We start from the raw sequence: 12,344 nt of genomic DNA, 5'->3' as shown, positions 1-12,344 counted from the left end.
AATCTACTATTTTTGATAGCGAACTTGTCACTTATTGATTCACATCACTATTATTGTTATTATGGTGGCAGCAGTGACGGAATGAAGGATTTCAAATGAATGAAACGATTGTTCAATGTTTGTATGACGAAATTAGAATTTATTTTTGTGTTAAATCTGGGAATTGAACCCTTTGTTATTAATATGTGTGAATAAATGTTCGATCGTAGGACTAAGGAGAGGCAGGTTGTAAAAGGTTCCACATATACTTATTATATTACTTACTGTAGGTTGATCCATGATTTATTATTGTATGAAATAAGTTGATACTAGACATGTAGGTACTTATTACTTAAATATAAAATAGATCGGTAGGTACTTACAGTGAACAGTGTGCGATAAGACAATAGATACACAAAACATGCATGGCAGATATTAAAGCATGCAAAAGCAAAACACTAGCTACGAATATATTGTAAATTTAGAGGTTAGTATCTCAAATTCATCAAAACAATTAGGCAGTAAACATGCAGTTACTAAAAAACGCGATTTATATTACTAACATGCTTCAAAATAAATAAAAAACGGAAGCTTAAAATGTATAAAAATACTGCATATAAATAAATATCAGTAAAGAAATTCCCGCTTTTTTATTTTGACATAGACAAGAGAAGTTCACGTCTTGTCTTTTAGTTAATAGTGAAGCGAAGAACTTGACAGCCAAATATTAGTAATCGATAATAAATAAACCAAATCGATAATTTTTAATTGATATCAATAGCCTTGCATTTGATGTAATATTTTGTCAAGTTTATTGACAGCATGCTATTGATTAAAAATAAAATGTATATTTTTTAAACCATGCTATTATTGCTGTAACAAAAGCAGTTCCATGCCTAACGTATAACTTTGTTATTCTACGTACTCTTGAGTCATTTTATATGGCGATGAAGTCTGATAGTATCTAGAAAATAATACATTATAATGAAAATATATGCTATTATTATTACTACTGAAGAAGCATGAAGACCTACAGATAAACAAATAACTTGATAATACTGAGAAAACTACATAGAATATAATTTACGAAGAATGTGATAGTATATTTACAACGTCATTTAAAATTCTTAAATGATGTTCGTGAAGATGTACAATCTAACTAGAAGAAAAATTGCAGAAAAGACAGAATATTATTCACAAGGTGCGAATATGACACACGGATATTGGGTAAAGGTATAATCAAGTGGATTATGGTTCCATAGTGAATATTTGTGAACAGACAGGTGAGGGACTTTGATGAAAAAAGGCGTGCTTTTTGAAAATATAAGATCTCTGTAACACGCCTACCTGCTGTCCCTCTATTGCACGCATCGTTCGGATATTGTCTTCTGCACATGTCTAGTCTGAAATTGCATGGAAAGAATAAAACTCAATAAAGTGCTACAGTACTTCCCATCCTTCTACATTAACCTACTAGTCGTTGCTTTACTTCGAAAGTGTTATACTTCACTCCATGGTACGGAATGAAGTAACCTTTCTAAGGTTCTCATATAGAGAACGTCATATTGTGCAAGCGACTAAGTATCGTGTAATACTTTCGTAAGACATATTCAGCGCCATTACCCAGTCCTTAACCTCATAAATAAAAAAATAATGAAGCAAAATTATTATTTCACTCTCAAGCCGGTTAATGCCGCGCCGTTTGTCAACACCATCCTTTATGAACGTTGTTTTAAAATTTAATTTACCAGCGGTGCCTTTTGTACAGCGACCACCCTTGCGTCGTCGGCACATGTCATACCTGTTGGTGAAATTAGTTTTACCGTCTTCATAACATGTTCTTGACCTTCACCTCCACTCGACTTATCAACTAAATTAAGACCTCAGTCCGTACTTTGTACAAAACACTTTGAATAATGGCGCTAAATTAAAACTAGAAGATTGCATACTTACGTTCTTACCTTTCACCTTCTAAATGTCGCGTGAACAAAAAAATAAGATCAATGCTGTTGTTGCATGCAGAATACAAATTCCTCAATTTCGAGTGTAGACAGAAAACAATGAATAAATCAATCTTTGCTTTTGAAGAATTGCGAAATATCAAGTTCACGGCCAGCTATTTGGAATGCAACGCTTTTATTGTGATCTCGTCACTTTTATAATTAAACCTGTATAAATTTGAACGTAAAGTTTGTTTTGTAATGTCTACTTTACATAAAGCTGTTATACCTACGTGAGTTATACAGCAATAAAATTTGAATAACTATTTTATTCTCGCATATTGTAATCGAATAATTTTGACATAGGCTTGCCTTCATTGTTACAAAACTTACTTAGCTATGAGACTTGACTAAATAAAAAGACCAGTGAACTCAAATTTGTAGATGGAGTAACTTATATTTGACTAATCATTAAGAAGAGGAGGATAAAATTCACTATTTTCAGTATTAGGCACATATTTTTGAAATGGCACTAACATTTAATGACCTTTTGAAACAACACAGCTAAAAACTTACACTTTTTGTGTTTAGCCATGAATAAAGATTACAACACTTATGCAAATACGTTACATAAAATGTGTAACAATCAGATTTAAACGCTATAAAAATGAAGAAACTATCATGTGATTAAATAATGTCGACATTTTGTTTAAAATACCAGTCATGAAGACATTTTACAAGTAATATGTGAATAACTTACTTGGTGATTGCAACGGCGATGTCGTATACAGGCAGACGTCGCTCTCTGAACAAATACTTGCCCATATCAGTGAGCGCTGCTGCTGAGTCGATAGCGTCACGCCCTACTCGATTTCTTTCTAGGTATGGAGTGGCGTCCCGACCCTGGAAGATGGCGAATGAAGTATATATTAAAATAAGAACATTTAGTTGTTTCACAAAAGTATAAGGCCATAAGTATTGGTCATTAAGTAGGTTGTAAGCCGTAAATGGTACAAAACTGTATACATTATTTTATTTTATACAGACAAACAATTAAGTGTCATCATCACGATAAAGAACCTGTGTTAGAAAATATAAGTATAATTAGATTTATTTATGTCAATATCATGATAATCAAGGAAGCGTAGCTACTTAGAGATAACAATATTTATTACATAGACTGTGACTAGGGTTTTAAAGCGTAAAGGTCACAGCAAAATGTCTCCAGGTAACTTTCCTAACCTTGAATAATCCATTTTTTATTTATTTCGCAAGTTAGTAACAAAACTCGTTTTCCTCATAGTCTCGTGTTTTTGTTTTCGTGATATTTTAATAAATTCTCTTGATTTTATACCATAACAATTAAATAACCACCATTCATATCATTAATATTGCAGGTGTTGTTAATTTATACAAATTGATTCAACATGTCTTGCTTATAGCCAGTTCAGGTTTTATTGAATTGATACATAACGTTACTTTTCTCTATTAGGTGAAACATTCAGCTTTGATATCATATTATTTAAGATTATTCCGGAATATTACAACGTTATATAAACAACTATGTGAAGAATCAGTTATTTATATCGATTTATTTTGTACTAAATCGATACACAGCACACGGTGGTGCGTCACTAAAACATCGTAAAAAAAAGTCAGTCTCAATCTTTGCAATCTATGAATTGGAAAAATGGCGGGCATTTAAAATCAGACAAATTCAGTTTCATTGTTGCGCTAGTCTTTTACAATTAAGACAACAACATGGCCGGAGAAGCTGTTTTAAAATATTTGGTTGACACAAATCGTCCTTATTCGTGTGCAGATGTGACGGTTAATTTACGTGGGGCCTACACTAAAGGAGCGATTCAAAAGGCGTTAGATGCTTTGAGTGAAACAGGGAAAATAAAGTGTAAATTATATGGAAAACAAAAAGTTTATGCTGCAATACAGGCAGACAGTGTTGCTGAGGACAGTGATGTGGAAGGTAAATACTTAATTATTTTTAGTACAATATTTTTTTGTTTTAAAAATTAAACTGTTCAATAAATAAATAACTAGAATTAGCCTTGTTTTGTTTTCTCAGACTATGACAAAAAAGTAAAGGAAGTTACACAGGAATTGGCTGACAAAAGTAATACATTAAAAGCTGCTGAGGCAAACTTAAAAACTCTACTTTCTACACCTACCACTGATGCAGCCAAAGCACAGATAGAAGAAATTAAAAACAGGACACAAGGATTTGAGAAAAAGTTAGAAGTGTTGAGGACTTCTACAGAGGTTGTTAGTGTTGATGAAAAGAAAAAAATATTGGATGAACATGAGAAATTCCTGAAGGAATATAGGTAAGGATACTACCAATGTACCAGGTACTTAATTAAATATTGGAATATCTTTACAATTTAGTTTATATTTATATTTCTTGTTCAATGCTAACCTTAGGAAAATTATAATATTTATTTTAACTATTGTACCTATATTTTATTTTATTAATTTCTCCTCTATGTGTTTGTTTTTTTTATTTCAGAAAACGCAAAAGAACCTGCAATGATATACTGGAAGCTGTTTTAGAAGGGTATCCTAAGTCCAAAAAGACATTACTGGATGAACTATGTATAGAAACAGATGAAATGGCTAATTTTAAATTGATGAACTCTTGATTCAATGTTAAAAGTACTATGATGTTATTTATTGTAAAATACTGTGTATGTTGTGGAAAATTATATAATAAAGATACACTTTGTCTTTGTAGGTATTTACTAATAATAATTATTATTTGTAAAAACAAAATGCAGTACTGAATAAATTATTAAGTTCAACTGTTTGACAGTAAGATAATGAAATTGTACCCTATATTTACATAAATAAGGTTCCATTTTGATTGTTGTTAGTATTATAATAGAGCTATGTTAAACTTACCCTAGAGATAATGATACCGGCGATGGATATCCGTATTCTGGGTCCCTTGAGGAGTTTGTACCGTAGATCGACGCCGTTCCAGAACGAAACGAAGTACCGCTTGATTTGTACATTGTCGCCTCCGTGTAACCTAAAACAGAAAAAAAAATTATTACCTGTTAAATATCATTATTAATTAATTTTTCAACAATTTCCATACTGTGTCTCGTTAGTAGTTGTTACTATTACGCCCAATAGATGGCGTTGTACGTTTACTTAGAACTCTATTAATACAATTTAGCGAGTAGTGGATATCCTTTTGAAACTAAGATAAGAGCACAGGATGCAATGTGTTAATAAATGCGTTCCAGAAAATAAACTTTCGAGCGATAGCATGTTGTTCAAGGCGACACGACATGACGTTTCTTTGCCGACTGGGATAGATTTTCAGGTAAGACTTAACTTTACTTATAACTGATATTTTTTTAGCTCATAGTTGGGATTTTCAAGTCGTGTAGAATCATTACCTATAGCCATCATAGTCAACAATGACGAGAATCTCTGGGTAGATGACATATGGTGCCTCGCGCTTCCGCCTGGAGTGTTCCTCTGTTGAGCGTTTTCTTCTGAAGCGCTTGCCGAGGTGGTCTGGCTCCATGAATGCTGTAAAAAAAATACCATATTTTAGAAAAATATAATTGCTACTTACTAATGTTTTAAATTTGCTAAATATTTTGTAAGGAAGTGGTAGGTAAGTTTAATTAAAGTTAATTAAAATAACAACTAATGAAAGAAAAATAGTTATTAGGTAGGTTCTTATCATATTCGGAATGTGCACCTAAACCAACATTTTTATTTTGTTGTCTCTTCAAGGAAAAGGTGACCTATGACATCGGAAAGTTACTTGGAATCCAGTAATTAAAAAAACAAAAAGACAGTCAAATAAGTGGACGATATTCATAAATTAATAACCTAATTGATTTTTTATGACAAATAAAAAAGTATTTGTTACTTTGAATCTCTTTATTATTATTTGTCATGTCTGCCCCATTAATTTATTTGACTTTTCTATTTTTATGTGAGATTCAATTTAAAATGCAAATGACAACGATTTGAATAGATATTGCCGTTGTTGTTATCTTACTTTAAAATTATATAAGTTCCAGTATCGGGACTTCTATGACGATTAATATATTAGATCTTTAATTTATCGAATACTTGCTTCGGTCCGTGGCTCCGTTTAGGTGCAATATATAAAAAACGTATTATGTATGTCTTCAGAATGGGTTCAGTAGTTTAGTCGGAATCAGGAGTACCTTTTTATATATTTTTTTTCAGACAACATATACTAATAGGATAAGGCCAAAGGCATTGCAGGAAGTAAGTATAAGGCGACAAAGTTGAGTCGGTGTAACTTAATTGAAAATAATCTACGTAACACCCATTTCAAAAATTACAATCTTAATTACAGAAAATGCACGTTAGTCATAACTTAGAAGATATAGATCAAAACCTATTAAATGTCAATACGAATCTAATGGTAAACAAATAAGGTTTATTATTCCTTAGCAGAATAACAAGTCACCCCAGGCTAGGATATACGTTTTTTGTCGCCAATTACTACGAGGTGTTAATACTAGCAATTACAATCAAATGCCAGCTGTAAATAAATTTATGTATTGTGATTCGATGTCCGGTCCAATCATACCAACGTGACAATGCTTAATTTAAAGACCATTGCAGACGTCTACGGAAATAATTATCGATTTATTTAATTTACTTGTGACCTTTTTGTTGGAATGCAGGACCTAAGTTTTGTTTATGGAAAAACCGAGAACCTTTATGTCGAAATTAATGACGGCTTGGGTGGACAACACTTACCTACATTAAATCTCGCGATTATTAAGCGTAATATTTGTTCCAGTCATTAGGTACTTTGTTTAAAGCAAAATATACTAAAGTTTTATATCTGTCTTGAATGACTAACTTTAGAATTTTTATAAAAATAATCTAATATCGGTTCAATGTTTTTTCTATCATATAAAATTAATACCTCCAATAAAGTTGAATGGATTTATTTGATTATTTCCACAAGAAGCTGGCCAATTAACATAAGTTCCGAGAAATGATAAATTAAGTTCATTTAGTTGTGCTAAATCATTAATTCACACAGGTGCAGATTTACCTACTGTTTTACCAAAATATACTTTTTAGTTTTGCCCCTCGATTAATTTAGTCGAGTTGGTCTACCTCTAATGAATCGATATCAAGTTTGTTTGATATTATTAGAACGGTTCGTAGTCACGAACAGGTCTCGTCGTGCACCTGTGAGGGGCCTTTGCCCAGCAATAATACTTAAATAGGCTGCCGAAATCGGTTTTCCCAAATTGTGGATTATTCATGAACCGCGGAATTATTATTATAAGCTTTTTTCTATTCGTGAATTTAAAATAATGGATGACGTTAGACTGTGACCTTATGACCCCGACCACGAGACGCAATAACGAACGTTCTTATTAGCAAAACGAGAATTGTCTCGGAAATCTATGGCCAAAACATGACATTATACTAACGCTTTTTTAATAAATATAATAGGTATTAATATTAATTCGTACAATTTGTTTTTACATATTTCGCTAATGTATTAATGTAAATCGGATTTGTTTTATGCAATTAACATTGTATAAATGTCTTATTAACATTATTATATACATAAGTATATTTGTTAGCTAGAATGAGTTACGTGCGGCTATGGGCAGCGTAATGTTTAATTGTATGGAGCATTAAATTTATCTACCTAGGAATTACATGACTTCCAAGTATTATCGTACTACCTTATAATAATTCCGAAAATGAGTAAAGAAATATTAAAAAGCGATAGTGATAAAATAAAAGGCATAAACCACTCATATAATAGGTTTTTGAAAAGGTTCTTTCAATAAGATACTGTTTTTTAGTTTTCCATAAAGCACTACAGGTGGTAACAAATAATTTTAAACAAATAAAACAATTAAGAAATACTTAATTTAATAAGCAGTGGACATTTAAGATTTACTTCAGACTCTATTACCGCCATAAATAATGTTTGTTATTTTATTTTACCAACACTTTATTGACTTAAATCATTCAGACACCTTAGGTGACATTTCGAACACGACTAGTTCCAATAACATAATATATTTTCAATAAATACCTATGTTGTTAATTCTAATATTTATTTATTAATAGTTTACTCTAGACCTTTGCCCAACAATGGGACAGTTCAGGTTAATAAAAAAATACTCTAGATTCAAGAAGGGTTGCTACACCAAAAATGATTGAGATAACTGGGTTGCTACCTTGTGTTTCATGTGTAATGGACCATCAAGGCTAAGAAAACGATTAAAACATGCATAACAAAGAAGTTAATTTTCTGATTAGTATACTCTTTGGTTAGACTGACTGCATTCTTGATAAAATTGGGAAGAAACAGACACAAAGAATGAAAAATCGCGGGGAAGAGACGAGATAAAATTATCGTCTGGGCAGAATAGGGAAGAATGGCAACTGCAAACACATACAATTATTCTCTCATCACATTTTTTAAACAGACCACGTGTATAAAAGTTCAGTCACAGCTATGACGATATTATGATTTGAACATGACACTTATTATTACAGCATAAACGACTAAATGTCATAAATATGTTAATGCCCCCTCTACACTGTGGCGATAACATCTAAAACATATTTAAATGTTAATTATACTAACTGTATTGGCCAATTAATTTCCAGTGTACACCTGTGCAAACAACCATGGGATTGCTAGCAATAAAAATGGTTTTCCCAATTAGTAAGACTATTTATGTACTACTCTAATTTTAGATTTATTGAACTTCATTTCTCTGAATTTACTCGAACAATAAATCTAGTTTTACTGAGTGAAATATATCACTTTTAAAAGAGCTATTGGTATAAGCAATAATTGTAGTTAGGTACTTTTTTTTTCTTAACATACATCACATCCTGAAGTTGTCTTAAATCTATTTCTTACTCTGTTATGAAATATTGTTGTCAGTAAAACAATGAGTAGGTATTTAAGTTCGTAATTTATAGGCCATATAAAACATGTTTTTCCAAGAAAAGTTAAAAACTTTCCGTAATATTCAAATAAAAGGACATCAAGCTCTATTGCGTCATTTAACCAACATTATCGATTGTGATTAATGTATTATTGTAATTTATAAAATGACACCCAGATGTTTTGATAGACGTATGCAAATATCCTATTATTAAAATTCATTTGTCTCCTTAATTGATAAGTGATAAATATTTTTGACGGAAGAATACCATCATAAACAATACGACATTGTAATGTGTCGCTAAAATGTTAAAATTTAAAATTCATACTCAAAAACAGGTACTGATAACTAAATAAGTAATGTTAATTATATTATTATACACAGGTTTCTAACATTCAAGAGGAAGAAAATTACCTCTTTAAATTCAAAAACGGGTAATTATTATACGATTAAGAAAATAAATCTACTAAAAATACAAACGCGATGTAAATCATATTGACAGTTCACAGGCCTTCTGTCCATATGAATATATCATATTCATTGACTAAATAAAGATATGCATAATTAAAATATTATGGCGTGACGAAATTATTACTAAAAACACAATGTTTAACGTGACCTCTGATCTAATCGCCTAAACAGATCGTAATCAGAACATAATCGAACATTGCGGTATAATTTATTCAATTTTAAAAACTTTAATGTCAAAAAGTTAAACGTTATGTAATTATTGACCAACGCCATTCACGACAACATAATCACGATTGTTTTTTGACATAATAATTATTGTGTCTAGGTTCGGACAAATTTATGCTTGACATTTAGATCGAGCTCCATCTCAAACGGAGAAAGATAAGATAATTAATCCTTACCAATAAAAAACATAAAAATCCAAACTTTTTAACATTTTAATGTGTAAAAATAAACAAATTATCACATGGAAATTATCCAAGATATATAGAATACGGAGTGGCATTCGAAAACCTGTATTATTAACATAATCGATTATCTCGATTATAATGTAATCGATGGATGCGCGATGCACGTGACTCTACACTGTATGGCGTTGAATGCACGTGTAGTAATGACCATAGATAATAAATAATAATGGCGGGGTTATTGTTTGGGTTGTCGCCACTGTTTACCTGATTTATAACTATTTACCGTGATTTATTGTATACATTATTGGAAGGGGAATAAACAACTTGTTTGCGTAAATAGATGCGCGTGCACAATGGCGCGTGTTCATCTCGATTAAAAGTCATCCGATTCTAATTTTAAACTTGCCTAAGTCACGAATGTAGTAACATTGTTCAAAATAATCGGTGGATGTATCGTCTACTAGGGATGTACCAATAGTTTAAAAACGATTTTGTTTGAAGTATTTTTTAAATGTTTTGTTTTGTTTGCTACTTACCATAGTCTCCGAGATGATCGTGCACTCCGGGGTCCTTTTTAATGATGATATGCTGAGCGCCGTTCAAAGCGCGTTTCAGCCTATCTTGATCCTCCTTTTTCCTTTTTACTGAAATGTGAAAAGCAAACAATTAATCTCACTCAGTCAATACAATCAAACAAAATGTTGAGTTTTGGTGCACGACAGTTAAAAATAGCACCGCTGTTATGATCGTTTTCGTAATTTCCTAATAGGGAGAAGCCTCGAGAAGTTTTCTCAGGACTGCATTTAGAATACACCAATCAGTTCTATAATGATCGAAATGTAAATTCAGTAATATCGATATTTATCTCTTGTATTGATTATTGATGAAGCCAAATAATATGCGTCTGGTACCTACTTAAAAAAACTGGAAGAAATGTTAAACAAACAATAAATAAACTAAAGAATTGGTGATGATCTTTGACACACGTATTATTATCAGCAGCTGAACACCTCAGGTGGCCTAGTATCTTGTTTCATCACGTGTATGCACCTAATTTATGACCCAATGCACCTCATTACCATAGAGAATTAAAATGAGTGAGTACCTACTTGTCTATGGCCGGCTACTTCCTGTGAGTGACGTAAACGCTATACATCAGGACTTGTTATGAAGTTTTAGTAATTAATATTTATATCGATGTAATGAATATTGACGTCTGATTATAAATTCTTCGATAAGTTACAACTAATTAGATAGATAATAATACGTTGTATGAGATAATTGAAATTTATTGCGTACAAAAATGTGGGAATTAATTGAGAGTGCGTTGGATATAGACTAAATAAAGCTTCATTATTTGTCAGATATGCTTCATTTTCTCAAATTTGATGATAAACAAATGGTTTAATAATATACGAACCAAAAAAATTGAGGAAACTTAAAGTTTGAATTCTAAACCGTTGGTTTTAAAATCTCAGAATAGGTTCGACTTCTAAATCTCTAAGTCGTAATGTAAAAATAGTCACGAACGAAACCCGTACCAACCATGAATTGCTCAACGATTTGTATAAACTTACCTAAAGGCAGTCCAGTGTCAATGGAGACCATGTCGGCCATGCTGGAAGGGTCCATGAACATCTCGTCGTCTTGCGCCGGTGACGTCATCGTGTCTGGAATAGGTCTGATCACCAGGTCGTGGCCGATTGAACCCTCCTGTCAAATAAAACATAACGGTGAAATCATAGCACTATAATATCCTCAATCATCAGTAATAGATGGGTAATGATGATGATGATTATAAAACATTTCCTCTTTGCTGAGGTTCATTATGTTCACTTAAATAAGAACTCGCATCTCGTACATATACTATTCTTGTGAAAGATTATAGTTTCTAAATGGAGTTATTGTATTTTTGTTGCAACTTTTAGGTGCTAACATGAGAATTAAAATAAGATCTTTTATCCAAGGAAAACATCGTGATGAAACCTTGCATGCAAAGTCCCTGAGCCTAACCTCTTCCTCGTTAGGGAGGAGACTCTTACAAAGCCGTGTGACAGAAACGGGTAAAAAAGATGCAATTTTGACTGGTTCGAGGTTTTAATAATTTGAAAATAGTACATATATTATTAGTTATATCTAAAGATTAACCATGGAAAAGGTATGCAGTTACCTCTAATAAAAAACTTTACATTACATTCGTCCTTTTACATAGAACAAGCCCATTGCTATAGCAATAATAACACAAATCAAAAAGTAAAATAATGGCGGCTATAAACAACATGGTCATATTCTTACAATTATCTTCGCAAGGAAAACATGAATGTCTCAATCTTTATGGTGGTAACATTGTAAATGATTTAAATACTTTTTACGATGCTTCATGGGAAATGAAATAAACATTATCATCGTAAAAGTTCATGCGTATCGTTTTGTTAGCTATAATAAAGAAAACGCGTAAATTCTTTTCTTGATATTTAATTTATTAAAGTATATAATTTTTTATGTATAAAAAGCTGGATACCACGTTCATTTTTAAATCAAATAAGTAAAATTATAAGCGGTTAGGGGAAAAACAAATTAAAAAAAAT

At 31.7% G+C, this 12,344-nt stretch overlaps 2 protein-coding genes across 6 annotated transcripts in view; one reads left to right on the top strand and one right to left on the bottom strand.

The window, feature by feature from the left end:
- sona (sol narae metalloprotease) overlaps positions 1–12,344 on the bottom strand; it is a 176,302-nt gene that overhangs the window by 5,080 nt on the left and 158,878 nt on the right. For 4 of the 5 annotated variants that reach the window (XM_076129522.1, XM_076129523.1, XM_076129525.1 and 1 more), the window contains exons 5-10: positions 11,334–11,469; positions 10,293–10,400; positions 5,342–5,477; positions 4,836–4,965; positions 2,680–2,822; positions 1,327–1,382 (exon numbers count right to left, since the gene is read on the bottom strand). In XM_076129522.1, coding sequence (XP_075985637.1) covers positions 1,327–1,382; positions 2,680–2,822; positions 4,836–4,965; positions 5,342–5,477; positions 10,293–10,400; positions 11,334–11,469 — 709 coding nt within the window. Of the gene's footprint in view, positions 1–1,326; positions 1,383–1,727; positions 1,781–2,679; positions 2,823–4,835; positions 4,966–5,341; positions 5,478–10,292; positions 10,401–11,333; positions 11,470–12,344 lie in introns of all 5 variants that reach the window. The other variant, XM_076129524.1, reaches the window with a different exon arrangement.
- Positions 3,602–4,582, top strand: LOC142982918 (homologous-pairing protein 2 homolog). The gene is made up of 3 exons (XM_076129652.1): positions 3,602–3,903; positions 4,003–4,261; positions 4,444–4,582. Exons 1-3 carry the CDS (start codon positions 3,681–3,683, stop codon positions 4,574–4,576), a joined length of 615 nt encoding a protein of 204 aa, XP_075985767.1. The 5' UTR covers positions 3,602–3,680; the 3' UTR covers positions 4,577–4,582.

This window comes from Anticarsia gemmatalis, chromosome 22 (genome assembly GCF_050436995.1).
Source record: "Anticarsia gemmatalis isolate Benzon Research Colony breed Stoneville strain chromosome 22, ilAntGemm2 primary, whole genome shotgun sequence".
Classification (NCBI taxonomy): domain Eukaryota; kingdom Metazoa; phylum Arthropoda; class Insecta; order Lepidoptera; family Erebidae; genus Anticarsia; species Anticarsia gemmatalis.
The sequence above is the reverse complement of the archived record's forward strand: the minus strand, read 5'-3'. Positions and strand labels throughout refer to the sequence as shown.

What these genes read in the sequence shown, in the direction of transcription:
- LOC142982918 (XM_076129652.1), top strand. Translation starts at nt 3,681, where the DNA reads ATGGCCGGAGAAGCTGTTTTAAAATATTTGGTTGACACAAATCGTCCT. An exon ending in TGAGGACAGTGATGTGGAAG is followed by an intron (nt 3,904 to 4,002) that starts GTAAATACTTAA and finishes TTGTTTTCTCAG; the next exon opens with ACTATGACAAAAAAGTAAAG. An exon ending in AAATTCCTGAAGGAATATAG is followed by an intron (nt 4,262 to 4,443) that starts GTAAGGATACTA and finishes TTTTTATTTCAG; the next exon opens with AAAACGCAAAAGAACCTGCA.